Source organism: Scyliorhinus canicula, chromosome 26 (assembly GCF_902713615.1).
Source record: "Scyliorhinus canicula chromosome 26, sScyCan1.1, whole genome shotgun sequence".
Taxonomy (NCBI): domain Eukaryota; kingdom Metazoa; phylum Chordata; class Chondrichthyes; order Carcharhiniformes; family Scyliorhinidae; genus Scyliorhinus; species Scyliorhinus canicula.
The window spans coordinates 12,727,799-12,750,174 of record NC_052171.1 but is presented as its reverse complement, the minus strand read 5'-3'; the positions used below and the strand labels follow the sequence as shown (position 1 = coordinate 12,750,174).

The following is a 22,376-nucleotide window of genomic DNA, read 5'->3' as shown; positions in this document are numbered from 1 at the left end:
GAAAATCTAGCAGTGCTTTGGAGCCTGAAAGTCCTTAGATTGGTCATGAAGAGAGAATTTGACATGAGTGAAAAGGAGTAGGCTGTTTATGCGCCATGATCTGATATTGCACGTTTTGCTCCCCAAAACGGTGTGAGGGCACAATTCTTGAAAGCACTGCAGGACCAGGTGGATGCTTGGAGCGGAAGGGGCAAGCCCCTGGACCATCTCCGAGTCCCAAAAATGAATTTAATATTTCGTTCCTAGATAGGGTATATATCAGATATTAAACTGATCAGAACAGATTTTTTTTCCAAAAAATATACTTTATTCATAAAATTTGTCATAAACCTAACAGAACATTTCAAATTGTCTTGACTGTGCATTTCCATCCGAGTTACATTCATTTGTCATTCTTCAATTCAATTGGGATAACGTTACACACGTATCTTACAATAAGTTACAGTTCTTTCTTGAATATTTACATTGTTTTGCTTCTTTCATACATTGCGGTATTGAAAACCCGGGCCGAGGGGTTTTACACTGTTACCAACCCCTCGGTGTACATTTGTTAATAAGACCTTACACTGTGGTCTTTCCCCATTGCGCCTTGGCGGCAGCTGCCCCATGCTTGAGTGCGTCCCTCAGCCAGTAGTCCTGGACTTGGAATGTGCCAGTCTGCAACACTCGGTCGAGGACAGTTCTTTACACTGGAAGATCAGCAAGTTTCGGGCAGACCAAAGAGCGTCTTTCACCGAGTTGATGACCTTCCAGCAGCAGTTGATATTTGTTTCGGTGTTTGTCCCTGGAAACAGCCCGTGGAGCACAGAGTCCTGTGTCACAGAGCTGAACGGGATGAATCTTGCCAGATAACCCTGCACCTCACTCCAGATCTGCTTTGCAAAGGCACATTCCTCAAGGAGGTGTGTGTCTGTCTCATTTCCCCCACATTAACTCCGAGGGCAGCGTGCATTGATGCTGAGCCTTCGGGTGTACATGAAGAATCCGATAGGGAGGGCCCTTCTCACCACCAGCCAAGCTCGGTCTTGTTGCTTGTTTGAAAGTTCTGTTGATTAGGCATTCTGCCAGATGGCTCTGATAGTCTGCTCAGGGAACCATCCAACGTCCTCCACAGTCTCCTATTCTCTGAGGGCCTCGAGGCCATTACGTGCTGACCACTGCTTCATTGCTTTGTGGTCAAAGGTGTTTTTCTTTAAAATATTTCCATGAAGGACAGGTGTTTCGGCACGGTCCAATTGCTTGGAGCGTACCGCGGCAATGAGGCCAGGCCCATCCTTCGCAACACCAGGGACAGGTAGAACCTCAGTATGTAGTGACACTTGGTGTTTGCACACCCGCGGTCTACGCACTGCTTGATGCAGCTGCACTCAAAGGTGGCCATCAGGATGAGGGCGGCGTTGGGTACGTTCCTCCCTCCTTTATCTAGAGACTTGTACATTATGTCTCTTCGGGCCCGCTCCATCTTGGATCTCCAAATGAATTTGAAGATGTCCCGGGTGACTGCTGTGGCGTAGGTCCGAGTGATGGGCCAGACCTGCGCCACGTACAGTAAGACCGAGAGTACCTCACACCTGATGACCAGTGTTTTGCCCGCAATGGAGAGGGAGCGTTGCTCCCACCAGCCCAGTTTCTGTTTTGCTTTTGCAATGCGTTCCTCCCAGTTTTTGGTGCACGCCCCAGCCGCTCCGAACCATATCCCCAGCACTTTCAGGTAATCTGACCTGACCGTGAAGGGGACAAAGGATCGGTCGGCCAGTTCCCAAAGTACATGGCCTCGCTCTTGCCGCGCCTTACCTTGGCTCCTTAGGCCAGTTCAAACTGGTCGCAGGTGTCCAAGAGCCTGCGTACAGACGCGGGATCCGAGCAGAAGACGGCGACGTCGTCCATGTACAGGGAGGCCTTGACTTGCGTGCCTCCGCTGCCTGGGATCGTCACCCCTCTCATACCCGGATCCTTCCTGATGGACTCGTCAAAAGGTTCTATGCAGCACACAAACAGGGACGAGGAGAGAGGACAGCCCTGCCTGACTCCATATTTGATCTGGAACTTTTCTGATTCCCACCCATTGATTGAGACTGCGCTATAGATGCTTGTGTAGAGCAGTTTGATCCAATTGCGAATTCCCTCCCCAAACCCCATTTTGGAGAGCACATCCATCATGTTGGTGTGCGATATTCTGACAAAAGCCTTCTCCTGGTCAAGGCTGATGAGGCAGGTGTCCACCCTCCTGTCCTGTACGTAGGCGATCGTATCACTGAGCAGCGCGAGGCTGTCAGAGATCTTCCTGCCGGGTACAGCACAGGTCTGGTCGGGGTGGATTACCGACTCCAGAGCAGACTTGACCCGATTGGCAATGACTTTGCTAAGATTTTGTAATCCACATTTAACAGTAAAATGGGTCGCCAATTTCGAATTTCTTCCCTTTCCCCCTTCTGCTTGTAGGTGTGGGTGATGATGCCTTTTCTCATGGATTCTGACATGCTGCCATCCAGAAGCATAATCTCGTGCACTTCCAGCAGGTCTGGGCCCATCCAGTCCCACAGAGCCAAATACAACTCAGCTGGTAAACCGTCGCTTCCGGGAGTTTTACTCGTCTCAAAGGACTTGACGGCCTTTTTCAGCTCGTCCAGAGATAATGGTTTGTCCAGGCTTCCCCCCTCATTGTCGTCCAAGACCTCCGTGATAGACGACAGGAAGGTCTGGGTGACAGGACTGTCTGTTGGCTTCAGATCATACAGTCTGGCATAGAAGGATTGACTGATCCTCAGTATCTCAGACTGCGATGTCTTTACAGAGCCATCTTCTTCCTTCAGGCTGCTGATCACAGAGGTCTCTCTGTGTACCTTCTGGAAGAAGAAGCGTGAGCACTTTTCATCCTGCTCCACAGAGCGGACTCTGGACCGGAAGATAAACTTGGAGGCCTCCGAGGTGTCGAGCGAGGCTTGCTGCCCTTCACCTCTTGGAGATCCCCCTTGACGTCAACCCCCATCGACTGCAGCTGGAGCAAATTTTGCATGCTTTTCTGGAGCCTGGTCGTGACCCCTCGTCTCTCTCTCACCTTTTGAACGCCCTTGAGGATGAAGAACCTTTTGATGTTCCCCTTGATTGCTTCCCACCAGAGACGTGGAGACTCAAAGAGGGGTTTCACGGTTCACCAACCTTTGTAATCCCTTTTGAGTTCCTGGAGGTTCTCTGGGGTCAACAGTTATACATTTAGCTTCCATGTCCCCCTCTCCACCCCCTGGTTTTCCTGCAGGTGGCAGTCAGCCAGTAGGAGGCAGTGGTCAGAGAAGAACACCGGCTTGACGTCGGTGGGCCTGACCGTGAGAGCACGGGACACTAAAAAGAAGTCTATTCTGGAACGGGCGGACCCATCTGGCCGTGACCATGTGTATCTACACTGCGCTCTGTCTGCAGGGTTGCTGAAGACGTCGAGCAGCTTCGCGTCTTTTACCGTTTCCATCAGGAGTCTCTACGTAGCGTCTAGTTTGATGTCAGCTCTGCCGGATCATCCAGCCGCATCGATGATGCAGTTGAAGTCACCACCCAGGATGACCGGATTGGAGGTAGCCAACAGCAGTGGTAGTTGCTGAAGGACAGCCAGCCGCTCAGTTTTTACGGCCGGGGCATACACGTTAATAAGTCTGATAGGGGTGTTTTTGTATTTGACGTCTGCAACGAGGAGTTTTCCACCCACCACCTCCTTAACGTCGGAGATTGTGAAATTGCGTACCCGTAGCAGAATACCCAGGCCGGAGGAACGACAGTCGTTTCCTCCTGACCAGATGGATGGCCCGTGGGGCCACCAGCTCGACCAGCGCCTGTATTTCCTGAGGTGTGGAATTCCACACTCCTGCAGGAACAGTAGGTCGGCTCTCACATTTCCTATGTCGCCGAGTGTGGCTACACACCGCGAAGTGTCTTTAATACTTCGCACATTAATAGATGCAATTTTAAAACCCATTTTAAAAAGAGTAGATTCACAAGTTTCAGATTTTAGAGTCTATTGCAGTTGGTTGTTCCAGCTGTTCAAAGTTCCCCACCATGCCGGTGGTGTTCTCAAAATGTTTCACAGTTGCAGGGTTTAGGAAGCTGCCATTGTCCTCAGTGTGGCCTTGAACCTGATGGATGTGCATTGTGTGTGGGGGGTGGGGGGGTGTAGCCGTCGTGTCCGACGTGGCAGTCAGCGGGTGTTGGGGTTGCAGTCCGGTTCCCATCGTCCAGAGGCTGGTGCTCTGGTTGAGTTTTGTTTTCGTTCCTGTCTGTGGTCTGGGGGTTCTGTGCATCGCCTTCCACGTTGGTGCTTTGCCACTTTAATTGAGGGCTATTCTTAGATTGTTCGCCTTCATCGTAGGAGTTGTCGGCACTATTGAGTTGCCACTTTTTACTATTGCAGAAGGTGACGTTGCAGTTGGCGGTCATGTGCCCCGCTTTGCCAGAGGTGTGACTTACTCGTGGTTGCCCCCCGTAGTAGAGGTAGCCTCGGTTTCCTCCAATGGCGAAACTGGAGTGTGGGTGCAAGATGGTTCCATTGGCGTTTGTTCTCAGGGTTACCTTGACCTGGTGCTCGCTTGTCCAGATGCCAAAGGTGTCCTTTAGTTGCATGCTGTCACTTTTCAAGACGACGTACCTGGCGAGGAACATCAGCACATCAGACACGGGGACGTGGGGGTTGTACGTGTGCAGCGTAACAACCCGGTTTCTCTGCGACGGTAACGCGAACAGAGGCTCCGCAGCCAGGATAGTATGGGGGCTCTGGTTGCCTTTTCCTTTACACACATCCAAGAACTTGATGCAATCAGCAATATTCCTGAAGGTGACATCGAAATAACCGTTGTTGGGGGAATTTTGCAAGCAGATGACATCTGTTGCTTGAAACTCGCAACAGTCGAGCAGTACCCGCTTCATGAAGAAGATTCGATCCACAGGCGACTTCCCTTCCGACTTCCTCCCTGTGACTCGGAAAGTGTTTCGTACTCGCCAGCCTGGAGGTCGAGGTGCAGCAGTTGTCTGAGCTCAGACGTTGACTCTTGACTGTACCGGCGTTAGGCCCAAAACAAAGGTTTAGACCAGCATGAAGATCCACCAATAGCAGCCGAGCTCAAACGCTTCTTCAAAGTCTCCAGTCTCTCCGTGTTGTTCAATCCAGGATCGACATCGAATTCGAAATCCTAAGCCTCCCCCGATGAAGTGCGCTGCACTCGATCAGAACCAAAAGGCCGAGAAGCGATAACGCACATATGCCGCCTATGGCTCTGGTCTTTCTCATCGACCGACATTAAGCTGCACCTTGCTGCGCTCGACTGTGCTTTGCAACTTTTAGTCTACGGTGACGGTTGGTCATTAAATCTTCAGCTTGCCCCAGCACGGTGGAGTCTGTGCATTCAGTACCAGGAAATCCCATCAGGGGGACATCGTCTGACCCGCCTGCCCCAGTCGTCACCAGAAGAAAAGGAGACGCTGTGAAGGCCCAGTGGCACTCAACGAAGGGAATCGAAGAAACCTCCAGCTTTGCCGAGCAAAATACATCAGTGCACACAGCATGTACTGGCGAAATGGAACAGGGGGCAATATCTAGTCTCCCCGAGCTCCACCCTGGTGTTTTGGCCGTGGCGTCAGCAGAATGAAAAGAGACGCCTTGAAGGCATACTTCCAGCCGAATGAGAGAGCCATTCAGGCTGACGCCACACTTCCCTGTTGTGACGGGTGAAGAGCTGTGGTAAAGGAAGTGAGGAGAACGCAAGTCGGCATCCTGGAGTGAAGGTGAGTGGACTGTAAAAACCAGCAGGAAAACTGTGGCATATGAGCAGAAAACGGAGCAGGTTTGCCGCAAGTCTGCAAGCCCATTGGCTCGCAACGTTAGTACGAGAGTTGCCGCCAGCAGAAAATCTAGCAGTGCTTTGGATTCTGAAAGTCCTTAGATTGGTCAGGATGAGAGAACTTGACATGAGTGAAAAGGGGAAGGCTGGTTATGCGCCATTTTCTGCTTTTGCTCATTTTGCTCCCCAACACGGGATGAGGGCACCATTCCTGGAAGCACTGCAAGACCAGGTTGATGCTTGGAGTGGCCCCTGAGGCAGACACACTGTTCTCAGTGTTTTGGATGATTTATTGTAACAAAGTGTGACTCCAGAACAATGAGGAATAAAAGGTGAACAACTTACACCAGTAGAGCTGCTTCTTGGAAAACTCAGAAACAAACCCAGATCAATGGGGCTCTGAGATAAATGTCTGTTTAAAGGGTGTGTGTTGCAGAATGTGCCAGTGAAACGGCGGCTGCCCCTTCCCTCTGTGCCTGTCAATGAATTAAAGACTCAAACCCTCTTTGTCTCAAATCTCTGGCAGTGTGGCTGATTCAACTGATTCAATGCTGCCATGTTGCCGTGACGTCAACTCGATCCTTGTCGACCGCCTGAGAGGTGGAGGTGGGGACGACAGCTCCTTGAAAGGCGGGATTGTAGCCAGATTGGTGGCCTCGTGGAGCGAGGTGTCTGGAGGAGGCATAACAACAGCTGGAAAGGTGAGGTTCGGTGGTGGGCAGGCAGGTTTGCGTGGTGCCCTTCTGTTGCCCTGACAATTGAGCCATCAGCCATACGAACCATAAACGACCTGGGAGCGGCCTGCCGAACGACAACAGCTGGAGATGACCAGCCTGATGCAAACAGCATCTTCCGGAGAGAGCACAGGCAAATCAGTAGCGTGAGCATCGTATGTCAGCTTTTGCCGGTTCCTGAGTTGCTGCACCTTTTGCAGCACTGGGACGTGATCCAGGTCTGGTAAGTGAATTGCCGGAACAGTCGTTTGCAAGTGCCTATTCATAATGAGTTGTGCCAGAGACATACCGGTGGAAGAGAGGGGTTGCCCTGTTCGCCAACAGCGCAATGTTGAAGTCAGAAGCCGAGTTCGCAGCCTTGCTGTGCAGTTGCTTCACGATATGGACTCGTTTCTCGATTTTCCCATCAGATTGCAGATAGTGCGGGCTTGAGGTGATGTGTTTGAATTGGTACAGCTTGGCGAAATTGGATCACCCTTGGCTCTGGAATCAGGGATCATTGTCATTCGTGACAGTGAGCAGAATACCATACCTGGCAAATGTCTCCTTGCAGGCCTTGATGGCTGCCCTTGATGTGAGGTCTGACAGCTTCACAACTTCCGGGTAACTTGAACAGTAATATGTAATGAGCATATAGTCATGCCCATTGGCGTGAAAAAGGTCGACTCCCACCCTAGACAACGACGAGGTCGCCATCTCCTGTTGCTGGAGTGTTTCTTTGAGCTGAGTAGGATGGTAACGCTGGCAGGTCGCACCATTGAGCAGGTCGCACCTGGTTGATTCTAGGCCAATAGACAGCCTGTCGGGCCCTGCGCCTCCATTTCCCGACAGCGAAGTGTTCATCGTGGATTTGTTTGAGCACTAAGCTGTGGAGGCTGTGAAGAATAACGATACGATGTAGCTTGAGGAGGATTCCCTCGACGACTGTCAGGTTGTCCTTGATATAAAAGAACTGAGGGCATTGCCTTGTCTGCCAACCATTTGCAAGGTGATGCATTACCCGCTACAGAAGAGGGTCCTTGGCAGTCTCTTCTCGAATGTTGGCCACTCTTTCATCTGAGGCAGGGAGGTTGCTGGCACACAGCGCCACCTGTGACTTAAATTGGCGGATGAAGTTAACCTGTTCACAGGGCGAGGTGATGGAACGCGACAGGGAACCCGCAGTTAGTAGCTCCTTGCCTGGTGTGTCTACTAACTCAAAATCGTACCTGCGGAGTCGAAGGAGAATGGGCTGATGTCTGGGCGTCATGTCATATAATTCCTAATGAATGATATGGACCAAGGGTCTGTGGTCAGTCTCTACTGTGGAGGTTGGTAGACCGTAGATGTAGTCATGGAACTTTACAATGCCGGTTAGGAGGCCCAGGCACTCTTTTTCAATCTTACCTCTGTTCAGTAGGAGTCATGGCCCTTGACGCATCGGCCAATGGACTTCAGGACAAGGAGTCATCCTTCTGGGCCTCACGGTAGCATGGTGGTTAGCATAAATGCTTCACAGCTCCAGGGTCCCAGGTTCGATTCCCGGCTGGGTCACTGTCTGTGTGGAGTCTGCACGTCCTCCCCGTGTGTGCGTGGGTTTCCTCCGGGTGCTCCGGTTTCCTCCCACAGTCCAAAGATGTGCGGGTTAGGTGGATTGGCCATGCTAAATTGCCCATAGTGTAAGGTTAATGGGGGGATTGTTGGGTTACGGGTATACGGGTTACGTGGGTTTAAGTAGGGTGATCATTGCTCGGCACAACATCGAGGGCCGAAGGGCCTGTTCTGTGCTGTACTGTTCTATGTTCTATGTTCTGGAGGAGCACCGCACCGATGCCGTCCTGGCTGGCGTCCATGGAGTTTTTTGTCTCCCTCTCCGGTTCAAAAAACGCTAGTGGTGAGCTTTTCCTTTAACTCGAGCCACTCTGCTTGATGTGTGGGTAGCCACTGGAAGGCAGTGGACTGCTTCACCAGATGACTGAGATCCGTGGTGTGTGATGCGAGGTTGGGAATGAATTTCCCCATGAAGTTAACCATACCGAGGAAGCGTAGTACCGTCTTTTTGTCTTCCGGGGTCTTCATGGTGTTTATGGCCTTGACTTTGTCCGACTCTGGTTGCACACCCTGCTGGGACAGTTGATAACCCAAAAACCTGATGGATGACATGCCAAAGGATCACTTGGCTTTGTTCAACTTGAGGCCGTTTGCATTGTTTGATCACAGGCGTGGCATCATTCCTGAGTAAGATTTTGTAGCAGTACGGCAGCGTTCCCATTCCACTAAACACATCCGGGTGTTGTGTCAGGATTTCATCAATGTCTACCTGAAGATCCACATTGGCAGATGACATGGCATGGTCTCGCTGCACGAGATTGAGTAGCTTGCGTGCATGGGCACGAAGCAGGGAAGCCTTGTCAAGCTTGCCGATTTCGAATTGCAGTGCAGCATTGATGTTTTTGTTAGAGACATACAAATGACAAGATCCTAATGCAGTTATGGCATTGCCATTATAATCAAGAAACTGGCAGGCCGGCAGAAAAATTTTTGGTCGCATTTTGATGCGTTTATGATGTGCCTGAGATATGCGATTAGCTGAAGCACTAGTGTCCAGCTTGAACTGGATGCTGCATTGGTTAACGTGTATGACAGCACGCCATTCGTCCACAGAATCCACGTTGAGGATAGATAGGCGCCTTGCTGAATTTGAGGAGGCATGTTCACATGTAGTGATGATGCCCACACGATATGGGGACTCCAGGCAGTCTTCTGGGTCTGTGTTGGAACTGGGATCGCCTGCCCACGACTGGCGGTGCAGACCTGCATAAGGCTGCATAATGTCCAGGCTTCCCACAATTTAAACACCTCCTGCCTCTTGCAGGGCATTGCCGCTTTAAGTGGGCGGTGCCTCAGTTCGCGCCCATCATGACGTTGACGTCGTTACACTCTGTGCGTTGTCACGCATTCGCAGTGGGGTCAGCCATCGTTCGCACCTGCGCAGTTTTGTCTTTAGCCGCTTCGTTCTCCCGTTCGTGACGTGCATGCGAGGGACCCTGGGAAAAGTGCACAAAATGGCCACCTTCATCGATACTGAGGCGGCGCATCCTGGCGATGGCCTGTACACTCTCTGCTCGTGGGAGGCAAGTTGGTCCTGTTCTGCCGATTTAAGACAGGAGTACAGACTTCTCGCCTGTTCATGCACTTTATATGTCTCGATTGTGACTGGCAGGGTCATGTTTTTTATTTTAAGGAGCTGCTCCCGCAATCCGTCGGAGTGGACCTCAAACACGATCTGATCCCTGATGATCGAATCAGCGGTGTCATGATAGTTGCAGGACTGCGCTAATATACGGCGATGAGTTATAAAAGATTAGAAATGTTCATCCTTAACCTGCAGATGTTGCTGGAAGACATAGCGCTCAAAGCTCTCATTCGTTTCGACTTCCCAGTGACTGTAGAATTTGGCTTAAACGGTCTTGTATTTGGTCTTGTTGGTAAAGGTGAGCGGGTTGAAAATTTGGATGGCTTGGTCCCCCGCAGTCGATAGCAGCAGCGCGATGCTTCTGGCATCGGTCGCATCCTCGAGGGCCGAGGCCTCAATGTAGAGACTGAACTTCTGCTTGAAGAACTGCCAGTTGGCGCCGAGATTGCCGGAGATCCGTAGCTGCGGACGGGCCTGGGTCTTCTCCATGCCGCTGGAAGGCACTTGCTGGTCGTAACTGAATCACACAAGGTAAATAACTCAGGTGATGTAGACTACTGGAACCCTGTCGTGTTATTCATCCTGGGGTAACACGGACTGCAAATGGATGCAGTTGAACTGGAAAGCAGGCACCAAACTTATACGTTGGTTCAATACGATTTATTGAACTTCTGCAACAGTGCACACAGCTTTGTGTGGGTTGACACTCTCCTACTCTAAGTGTGCTAACTATACTAACTAGACCAGACTAGCTCTGAGTCACGTGTACAAGGAGCTAACTGATATATGCACCCTGACTGTCTCTACAGTTGTCACCAGTGGAAAGAGGCTGAGTGCTGATACCTCGTGTGCCTTTTAGTGGGAAACCCCCTCTAGTGTTCTGTCTGGTGATTGGTTGTGTTCTGTCCTGTGTGTTGATTGGCTGTTCTGGGTCTCTGTCACTACCTGTCTGTCTCCCATTATGTGCATGAGTGCATATCGTGACAGAGAGGATACGAGTAATCATAACAATTAAATAGAAATTAAACATTCAGACAGAGCTGCCTGTGCGCATATGCGGAGGGGAGTTCCCCCAGAGGGCAGCGCGCAGGCCATCGCCTCACTTAAGCCGTCCCCCCTGGCAACTCAAGATGGTCGCCGGCCGTCTCACCTGGAAAATCAAGATGGCTGCATTGCGGTCACCCCTGGTAACTCAAGTGTGCCGCTGGCCTGCTCCCCTGGCAACTCCAAATGGCTGTTAGCCGTCACACCGAGCAACTCAAGATGGCCGCTGGCCCTCTCCCCTGTCAACTCAAGATGGCCGCCGTTGGCAGGATGTGGTTTTGGCGCGCACGTGCAGTGGCGACTCCTGCAGCCCTGATTGTCCAGATTGGATGTGATTGGATGGAGCAGGAGATGGACAATATTCGCTGAGACAGAAACTGGCCAATGGCAGCATCCTTACTGACAAAACCAGGTCATATTGACTGAGCTTCTGCTCAATCTCAACGATGGACATTGACCAGCTTCACATTGAATCCACGGTGTCCACGGTGAATAGTCCTCCTCACAAAGTAGACGTTAATCCTCAGATTGGACATTGCCCGGGCCCCACAATAATCACAGAGATTCCAAACTCCAATCACGCCCGATGTGCAAGGGCCACCCGGCACAACGCCAGAGCTGGGTTTGACCAACACCAATGTTTGTTTGATTCTGGTGGCGCGCACTCTAACCTGGTGTGGACTCATTGTGAGGAAGAGAAACATCAGGTTAAGATTAGACGAGAGGTTGGGCCTTTTAATCTCTCGCCTTCTGAGAGTCCCCGAACTGGTACAGCACGGCCAGTGGACAGCCGTTCATGTTGGTTGGATTGGCCATGTAAAACTGCCCCTTAATGTCCATGTTTTTTGCATGTTAGGTTACGGGGTATTGGGGACCGGTGGGGGTGGATTGGGGAGTGGACCTCGGTTCAGCATACTTTCAGATCATTGGCGTCAACTCAATGGGCCAAATGGCTCCCCTGTGTAATTGGAATCATAACATCATACAGCACAGTAAAGGCCATTCGGTCCACTGCGCTTGTGCTGGTGAAAAACGAACAACTAACCATTCTAATCCCATTTTCCAGAACTTGACCCAGAGAATTGTATGCCCTGTAGGAGTTCAACGAGATTCCATAAAATTTGCTCTTGATATCCACTTCAATGTCAGGCAGTACATTCCCGACAATAGTCAGTGACTACGTTAAAGACAATTCCTCAGTCGCCTGTGTCGCACAACCATCAACAGCCGCTTCATCAATGACCTTCCCTCCATCATGATAGCTGATAATTGTACAATGTTCAGGCCCATACACAACTCCTCAGACACTGAAATGGAAAATGTTATCATACTAAGCAGGTCAGGCAGCATCTATGGAAATAAAAACAAATTACTTGAGTTATATGCCACAGGAGTGTATCAGAAGCTCATCAGACTAATTCTTGGGCGGGACGATTGTCGCCTGGGAGAGATTGGGTACTGGGCCTGCATTCACTAGAATTGAGAAGAATGGGAGGGGATAGAATAGAAACGTCTAAAAAAAACTGACAATGCTGGACAGGCTGGATGAAGGGATGTTCGTTACTCTAGCTGGGAGCAGGGGTACAGCAAGGCGTCACTGCACATTGTTTCCATTCAAATAGTCATCCAATGCCCTCCTGAATGCCTTGATTCAAACTTTCCACCAATGAGCCAAACATTTCAAAGCCAATCATCTCCGCCTGCTCCGCAGTTTCATATGTTAGACGTTTAGATTCTGTTGTATTCAGAGTCAAAGGTTCTGCTCCTTTTCACCAACATGTTTATTCCACTTTAACAGACTCTGCATTAAACTCTAACATCACATCACCTGACACTAAGTACACCTGAAGCCCGTTCACATATCAGTGTCAATTATTGGATACTTAACACAGTGAGTTCTCCCAGGAGCCAGAGCAGACAGAGCCAGAGTGAGACACAGCTAAGAGTGAGTTTGGGTTTTGAAGTTCGGTGGGAATTTGAAGCTGGGTGGGGAGGAAGTGCTTTTTAACCCTGGTAAGTGACTGGTAAGTAGTTTTTATTTATTTTTTAAATTTTCATTGGTATATTTATTTTATATATATTTTTTGGAATTAAACTTGTATAAGTTAACCGAAGGTTTAAGACATGGCAGGAGAACCCAGACACCTGTCATGCTCTTCGTGTGTGATGTGGGTGATCAGGGACATGTCCACTGTCCCTGCACCTTCACGTGCAAGAAGTGTTTCCAGTTGCAGCTCCTGTTAGACCGCTTGACGTATCTGGAGCTGCGGACGGACTCACTTTGGAGCATCCGCGATGCTGAGGACGCGGTGGATAGCATGTTTAGCGAGTTGGTCACACCGCAGGTGAAAGTTACTGAGGGAAATAGAAATTTGGTGACCAAAAGACAGCAAGAGTAGGAAGGTAGTGCAGGTGTCCCCTACCGTCATCTCCCTGCAAAACAGATATACTGCTTTGGATACTGTTGAAGGAGATGGCTCACCAGGGGAAGGCAGCATCAGCCAGGTTCATGGCACCGTGACTGGCTCTGCTGCGCAGCAGGGCAGGAAGAATGGCAGGAGAATAGTGATATGGAACACAATCGTAAGGGAAACAGACAGGCGGTTCTGCGGAGGCAATCCAGACTCCAGGATGGTATGTTGCCTCCCTGGTGCAAGGTTCAAGGATGTCTCGGACCGGCTGCAGGACATTCTGCTGGGGGGGGGGGTCGTTGAGGGTGGCTCTTGCACATCGGTTGTGATTTGAGTTTGCAATCTCTGTTATACTGTGGGTCTTGGGCAATGTCCAATCTGAGGATAAATGTGTGCTTTGTGAGGAGGACATTTCACCCTGGACACGGTTGATTCAATGTGGAGGTGGACAATGGTAATCGTTGAGATTGAGCTGAAGCTCAGTCATGTGAGCTTGTTGTGTCAGTAAATGAAATGAAATGAAAATGAAAATCGCTTATTGTCACGAGTAGGCTTCAATGAAGTTACTGTGAAAAGCCCCTAGTCGCCACATTCCGGCGCCTGTCCGGGGAGGATGGTACGGGAATCGAACCGTACTAATGGCCTGCTTGGTCTGCTTTAAAAGCCAGCGATTTAGCCCAGTGAGCTAAACCAGCCCCCTGGTCATTGGCCAGTCTCTGTTTCAGGGAATTGTTGTCAATATCCAGCTCCATCCAATCACATCGAACCTGGACAAATGGGCTGCAGGAGCCGTCACTGTGACTAAGCCACAACCACATCCAGCAGATGTCTCCTACCTTGAGTTCCTCGGTGTGATGGACGGCTGCCATCTTGCGTTTCCGGGGAGACAGTTTGAGTGCGGCGATGGTCCGCGCGCTGCCGTCTGGGGGAATGCCGCTCCGCACATGTTCACAGGCAGCTCTGTTTGAATATTTAATTTGTATGTGATTATTATGATTACTCGCATTCTTTCCCGTCATACTTCTGCTTCCCACTCGCATCAATTCCAGAACGTTGTCACAGAGATGGTGACGTTATTCATCCCTCTTCTCCAATTGGTTGAAGTTTCATGTGTCATTATAACGTCATGATGACTCCACCACAAACAACTGATCCATTAACCATTAATTTTGTGTTTAGCAGATTCTGTACTCATTGACTCCTTCAATCAGATTGAATGTCAGTTGAATGCTCAGATATGCAGGGTAGGTAGGAATTTACTTTCCACCACCTCGGTAAGTTCTAAAATAGGATATGAAATCCCTACACATATCGAATGTGAAATGATAGTTCCAAGGGTCTTAGGTATTTTACAATGATTTTAGTAACAAAAACATCGAAATAACGTCTTATCATTTCTCCCAATAATAGAAATTAATTAAAAATCAACGGTTCCTTGTGATTCTCCACAAACCTCTGGAGGCTGTGAAATGTTTTCAGGATGTTGGGATTGTTCCTTCACTGGGAACTGCATGAATTTAATCTATAATTGAAAATACTGCCGCACAACATGTACCAATAATTCTCCACGCTCAAACTCAATGACATCAGTTCGCAATCGATCCACTTTCCTGCCCCGGTATTACTTGACAGACAAGGATGAAAGTACATCTTTCCAACTGTCCTTTATTCATAATTCACCTCAATAACAAACACCTGTGCCTCTCAGCTCATGTTTCTGCCGACTATGACGATATTGAGACTGAAACCATTGACTCTCAAGGTGGACACTTTCTGCTGGATCCCGGGTCTGATCACCTCCTCACATTGGGGAAGTTCGGCGGTGATCTCCACAATCTCGGTAAGATAAGCCTTCCATTCTTCTGCTTCTTTGACAATCGCCCTGTCCCGTTGGTTATTTTCTTCAACTTTGCTGAGATAAGCTCTGGGATGAATGATGAGCCCAATAGACGACCTGAAGATTGAGCTGCATCTTGGACACCCAACGCATGATGGGTGGGTAAACAAGCTGTTTAACAGGAGGATTATTCACTCTTCACAATTCAAGTTCGGCTTTGCGCGTTTTCTCGAACACTCTTGATGTGCTTCATGCCATTGGGAGTGACCCTTCTATATTCTTGGGCTGTCTAATTCCAGGACTTTCCATTTGTAATCGTGCGTACTTGAATTTTGTTAGATGTGTTCAGGACATCCATATACTTTTCCACGTCCATTTTGCAGTCTCTTGCTGCGCCTGCGTTCCGAGCAGATTCTCACATCTTTTTATTGCCTCAGTCACCCATCCAATTGTGCGGAATTGACTCTTTCTGGATTGAAGCTATTCCAATCGATCAAGGAATAAAGTGGAATTTGCCATCAGTTCATGTCACGAATGCAAATAATTGAAATAAAGCACCAACTCCCAGCCCAATGTTTAGCTGACATATATTTAACCCCACATTATACAACAATCAGACCCTCAATGACCCCGCGTTATTTGTTCCCTCCACGTCTGCACCCAATATCAATGTTATCTGTGACACAGGCCGGGGATTTCTGCCGCCATTGGGTAGTGACCGTTTGCCTCAAACGTTGACAGATCTGTATTGCACTGTTAAATAGTGATGTTTCATTCCATTCCCTTGTGCATGTGGTGTGGTGCTGGGGAATGGCCTGTCCTATATAATTTTTGGTCTCCTGGAGTATTGACACTGATTTACTGATGGGGAAACTATGGCAGAGTGAAGATGAAGAAGGTTTTCGAAATAATTTTAAAAGGCCAGTTGCATTGTAAATGTGCTGAAAGAGAAAGAAGATAGATGTGATCTCTTTCGATGATATCTTCTTTATTTTCACTCCTCTTTTTAATAATAGTCAACTCCACTTCCCAGAGGTGACTTCCGCAGATATATGACTCTGCATTAAATCTGATGGAAGACACCTTAACTTTTACAAAATGTCATTGCTTCGATTATGCTTTGCTGCCCGTTATCAATATTGCACTTGAACGAATGAGAAATTACTTCCTGTTCTGTTCATTCGAATCATATTTCTCTCCTTATTTTGTGTGAAAACATCTTCATTCTGTCTCTTTCAGAATGAAAAACGAAACAGAATGTACTTCTAGTATTGCGCTGCCCATATTTAATCTCTGTTAATTCGCACGGCATTGCAGAATTAAACTGTGTCCAATGAATTTTAAAAGTACCCTTCAGCAAATCAACACATTTAAACAGTACCCTGCAGTAAATAAAATGAATTTAAACAGTGCCCTGCAGTAATTGAAATGTACTTAAACAGTGCCCTATGGCAAATCAATACATTTAAACAGTACCCTGCAGTAAATCAAATGAAATTAGACAGTGCCCTACAGTAAATCAAATGAATTTAAACAGTGCCCCACAGTAAATCAAATGAATGTAAATAGTGCACGACCGCAAATCAATACATTTAAACAGTGCCCTACAGTAATTCAAATGTACTTAAACAGTGCCCAACAGTAAATCAAATGAATTTAAATAGTGCCCTACAGTAAACTAAATGAATTTAAACAGTGCCTTACATTATTAAGAACAAAGAAAAGTACAGCACAGGAACAGGCCCTTCGGCCCTCACAGCCTGCGCCGACCTGGTGAGACGGCCTCCGGCCATCTTGAGTTGCCAGGGGTGACACCTTCAGTGAAGTGATGGCCCGGGCGCACCCTCTAGGGGAAAGCCCCTCCACACAGGCGCACAGGCAGCTCTTTTTGAATATTTAATTTGTATCTGATGATTATAATTACTCGCATCCTCTCCCGTCAGACTTCCTCCTCCCTCTCGGTTCTCATGCTTCGTTTCCCGTCATGATCTGTTTTTGACAATTTGATTTATTTTTAAAACCTGGGCCCGGGGCCTCCCCTGGGAGATGCGGTGGCGCATGCGCAGTCCCGCAGACGTCACTGGGTGATTAAATTGATTTAATTTGAATTCTCCACCAGGGGGTGGGACGGGGTGCGGTATCCGGCTCAGATTTTAAGTCAATGTCCCCCTTTCCCAACAGCCGCTTCTTCCTCTTTTATCTAAAATAACTTGTTGGTGGAGGGGAGGTGGTCGAGGTGACGTCACGGCAACATCGCAGCTGCCCCTCCCAACGCCTGGACACGGATGCTCCGCCTGCGGCCGTGCCGAGCTGCGGACAAGAGGTGACACTGGGAGGAGCGGCAGCAGCAGCGGGGGAGAGTGACCGCAGCCCGCTTTCGGCCGGAAGGGAAAATTCCCTCAGCCGTCACCGTCTCTCCTGCCGCAGAGCAACGCCTGCAGCAACTGGGAGCCGGCAGTAGGCAGCAGCCTTGAAGCAGTTGAATCAGCCACACTGACAGAGGTTTGAGACAGAGAGGGTTTGAGGCTTTAACTCATTGACAGACACAGAGGAAACCTGCAGCTGCCATTTCACTGGCACAGTCCACACCATTTCAACACACATTTTTCTCAGAGCCTCATTGATCTGGGTTTTGTCACTGAGTTTTTCACGGACCAGCTCAGCAGGTTTAAGGTTGGTCACCTTTTATTCATCATTGTTCTGGAGTCAGACTTTGTGACAATAAAACATCTGAAAGGTTGAGGACAGTGTCTGTCTCCAACCAGTTGTGGACCTACAGTTGGATCCTTTCTCTGTGAACAGAAAATCAGTCTCTAACGACTTATGGTCCATGAGACCATATGACATAGGAGCACAATTAGGCCTTTCCGCCCATGAAGTATGCTCCGCCATTCAATCATGGTTGATATTTTTCTCAAACCCATTCTCCTGCCTTCGCCCCATAACCCATGCTCTCATTTTTAATCAGGAACCGATCTATCTCTGTCTCAAAGACACTCAGTAAATTGGCCTCCACAGCCTTCTGTGGCAAAAGGTTCCACAGAGTCACCACCTACTGCCTGAAGAAATTCCTCCTCATCTGTTCTAAAGGATCGTACCTTCAGTCTGAGACTGTGTGGTTCTAGTTTTACCTACAAGTCGAAGCATCCTCACTACATCCACTCCATCCAGGCCTCGCAGAATCCTGCCAGTTTCAATAAGATCCCTCCTCATCCTTTTAAACTCCAACGAACACAGCCAAAGAGTCCTGAACTGTTCCTCATACGACAATTTCTTCATTCCAGGGATAATTCTTGCATACTCCACTGGACCCTTTACAAGGCCAGCACATCCTCCCTTAGATATGGGGCTCAGAACTGGTCAAAATACTCCAAATGTGGTCTGACCAGAGCTTTATACAAAGTCATAAGTACATCCCTGGTCTTGTATTCTTTCCCTCTCGACATGAACGCTAACGTTGAATTTCCTTCCTAACTGCCGACTGAACCTGCAGATTAACCTTAAAGGTTCCGTGAATAAGGACCCCCAAGTCCCTTAGTGCATCAGATTTCCTGAGCATTTCCCCATTCAGAAAATGACCTGTGCCTCCATTCCGACTTCAAAAGTGCATAACATCGCTTTTTTCAACATTATATTCCATGTGCCACTTCTTTGCCCACTCTCCGAGCCTGTTCAAGTCATTTTACAGTCCTCCCCCTGCTTCCTCAATACTACCTGTCCCTCTGCAGATTTTTGCATCTTCTGCAAATTTAGCAGCAGTGATTTCAGTTCCTTCTTCCAGATCATTAATGTGAAAGGTTCTGAGCAGCGCCTGCAGCAGCTGTGAGCCGGCAGCAGGCGGCAGCTTTGAAGCAGTTGAATCAGCAATACTGACAGAGCTTTGAGACAGAGAGGGTTTTGAGTGTTTAATGCATTCATAGACACAAAGGAAAGGTGCAGCCGCCGTTTCACTGGAACATTCTACAACCTACACCTTTTAACCACACATTTAGCTCAGATCCTCATTGATCTGGGTTTGTCGCTGGGTTTCTCAGGGAACAGCTCTGCTGGTTTAACGTTTTTCACGATTTATTCTTCATTTTTTGAAGTTCACTTTTGTCTGAATTAGACGCTTCCAAAATATATAATTTATCTGTGAACATTATCCGTCTCTAACCAGTTGTGACCTCTACACTTTTGCATTCCTTCACACTACTGACTTGTCGATGGTGGCCAGGCTGTGGGGAGTCAAGAGGTGAGTTACTCTCCGCAGCATTCCCAGCCTCTGACCTTCTCTGATAGCCACAGTGTTTATATGCCAGGTCCTGTTCAGTTTCTGGTCAGTGGTATCCCCAGGATGTGGATTGGAGGGATTTACCTCTCAATGTGAGACAGGAATTTGATTGGCGTTGTTTCCGGTATGTCTGTGAACATTGCCCTTCAAGCTGGTAGAATGCGTGGTTTTAGAGATGGTTTCGAATTAACATTGTTGAGTTGCACACTGCTGCTACTGCGTCAATAGGGGGCGGGGTGAGGGGTGAATAAATGCACATTATGATCGATGGCACGTCAGTTAAGTGAGCTGCTTTCTCATCGATGGCCAACAATCCTGACTTTTCTGGAAGTTGGAACGGAGCAGGAAGACGCTCTGCAAATTTGGAGGATGATAAAGTTTCAGGCTTTGGAGAGTATTTCTCTGAAAAATATAATGTAAGTGAGGATTTCGGGATGGAAGGCTCGATTTAACTATTGACATCATGAGCAGCTGGAGACAGGAAATGTTATCACACACTTCCCCTTTGGTTTCCACCAGTTGAAGTCATCCCAAATCTGCAACCCCACCCCAGCTATACTGAGCATGGGGAGTTGTGAACTTGAGAGAGCAAAATGTAAAAAATTCACCGGTAGGAAGAACAGGGACAGCGAGATGAGCTGAACTTTACTCATTTCTGAACTTCACCCTCTTTCAGCAAGTTCTGTTGACTTATTGAGATTATCCACTTTTTTTGTTTATTGATAACAATTGTGGTTCTGTTGCTGATATTTCTGCTTCCAATATTCTAATCGAGGAATGATCAACTTTTCTGAGTGGTACTGCCGGGAATCTCTGGAGTGAGGCAACACTAATGGATACTACATATATAACTTGTGGAATTAAAGTGAGAAAGAAACATTAAGTTCTGAATAAAGCCTCCAGGACCCGATTGTCAGGGGCAGAGCTGGAATGGATGTGTGGGATTTAGCTACAGGGAGAATGCAGTGATCGTTGCTCCACGAATACATGACGTACAGACTCAATACCTGGGCAGCAAGAATTGCAACAACACCAGGTTAAAGTCCAACAGGTTTGTTTCCAATTACTAGCTTTCGATGTGCAGCTCCTTCACCTGAGGAAGGAACTGAGCTCCGAAAGGTAGTAATTCGAAACAAACCGGTTGGCCTTTAACCTGGTGTAAGACGTCTTACTGTGCTCACCGCAGTCTGACGGCGGCATCTCTACATCATCAATAACTGGAAGTAAAGCATGGAAATAATGCATTTATCACTCCCAATTTAGTGTAAAGGTGCAAGAGCGAGAGATTTTTCCAAATGATCTTCAAATACACCAAACATGAATAAGCATCAGTTCTTTTATTATAATACCGCTTCGGTTCCACAATGCAGTGCGATTTAACAGAGCTTTATTATGGGCAGTGCAATACTGGAAATTCATCATATTTTGTTTTTTATTCTTAAAGCGACACAATGCAGATTATTTCACACAAAATAAGGCGATAATTGTCATTCTAATCAACACGACAGGAAGTAATCTCTCGTTCACTCAAATACAATATTGATACTGGGCAGCAAAGCATAATCGAAGCGATGGCAGTTTCGGAAAAGTAATGGCGCCTTCCATCAGATTTAATGCAGAGTCATATATCTGTTCACGTCACCTGGGATGTGGAGTTAACTATTATCTGAGAGGGGTGAAAAGAAAGAAGAGATCATCTAAAGAAATCACATCCATATTTTTCCTCTTTCGTAACATTTCAAATGCAACTGGCCTTTTCAAATTCTATCCAAAACATTCTCTCTCATAATCTCTCTCTCAGTGAACAAGTGGGAATACTCCAGGAGACCTAAAATTATACGGGACAGATCACTCCCCAGCACCGCGCCACACACAGAGGTAAACGGAATCAACCATCGCAGTTAAACAGTGCAATGCAGGTGTGTAAAATGTTGATGTTACGGTCGCTGCCCAATGACGGTAGAAACCCGGCCTGTGACACAGAAACCATCGGTATTGTGACCAGGCGTGGAAGGAACCGATAACGCGGCATCAATCAGGGTATGACTAATGTAGAGTGTGGGGATAAGCATACCTCAGATAAATATTGGGCTGAAAGTAGATGCTTTGTTTAAATTATTAGCATTCGCGACATGAACAATAACAAATCCCACATTGTTCCTTGTTCGATTGGAATAACTTCAATCCAGAGGGAGTCAAATCCACATAAGAGGGTGGGTGACTGAGGCAATAATCAGAGGTGATAATATACTAGGAACGCAGGTGCAGCAGGAGGCAGCAAGAGGGACGTCGAAAAGTATAGGGAGGTCCTCAAAACATCCACCAAAATTCAAAAATGCGCGATGACCAATGGAAAGTCGTAGAATTAGACAGCCCAAGAATGTAGAAGTGTCACCCCCAATGGCATGAAGCACATCAAGACTCTTCGAGGAAACGCGCAAAGCCGAACTTGAATCGTGAAAAGCGTATGCGCCTCCTGTTAAGCAGACGCTTTGCCCAGCCCACCAATCGCCGCGTGCCCCAGATGCAGCAACGTCTGCAGGTCGACCATTGGGCTCATCATTCATCCCAGGGCTATCTCAGCATAGCTGGAGAAAATTATCGACGGTGCAGAGCGATTGACAAAGAAGCAGAACAATCAAAGGTTTATCTCACCCAGAGTGTGGAGATCACCGCCGAAATTTCCCAATGCGATGAGATCGTCAGACCCAGGATCCTGCAGCAAGTGTCCACACTGAGAGTCAATGGTTTCGGTCCCAGCATCGTCATAGTCCGCCGAAACTGGATCTTAGAGGCACAAGTGTTTGCCATTGGTTAGATGCGAATAAAGCACAGTTAGAATTATATACTTTAATCCTTCTGGGACAGGAAAGTGGGTTGACTGCGATGTGACGTCATTGAGTTTGAGCGCAGAGAATTAATGGACCAGGTTGTGCTGCAGTATTTTCAAATTTAGTTCAGATTCATACTGTTCCCAGTGAATGAATCATCCCACCAACCTACAACATTTCACAGTCTCCTGAGGCTTCTAGAGAATCACAAGAAATCGTTTATTTTTAATTAATTTCCATTGCTGGGAGACA

General features: G+C 48.0%; 1 protein-coding gene and 1 pseudogene across 1 annotated transcript in view; both read right to left on the bottom strand.

Annotated features, from left to right (window-relative positions):
- Positions 1-131: 131 nt before the first annotated feature.
- LOC119957604 lies at positions 132-303 on the bottom strand (annotated as a pseudogene).
- Positions 304-20,610: 20,307 nt separating this feature from the next.
- The window catches only part of LOC119957555 (deleted in malignant brain tumors 1 protein-like), a 43,621-nt gene continuing 41,855 nt past the window's right edge, over positions 20,611-22,376 (bottom strand). The window contains exons 15-16 of the mRNA XM_038785703.1: positions 21,949-22,080; positions 20,611-20,959 (exon numbers count right to left, since the gene is read on the bottom strand). Of these exons, the coding sequence (XP_038641631.1) occupies positions 20,927-20,959; positions 21,949-22,080 (165 nt within the window). The 3' untranslated portion in view covers positions 20,611-20,926. The remainder of the gene's footprint in view (positions 20,960-21,948; positions 22,081-22,376) is intronic.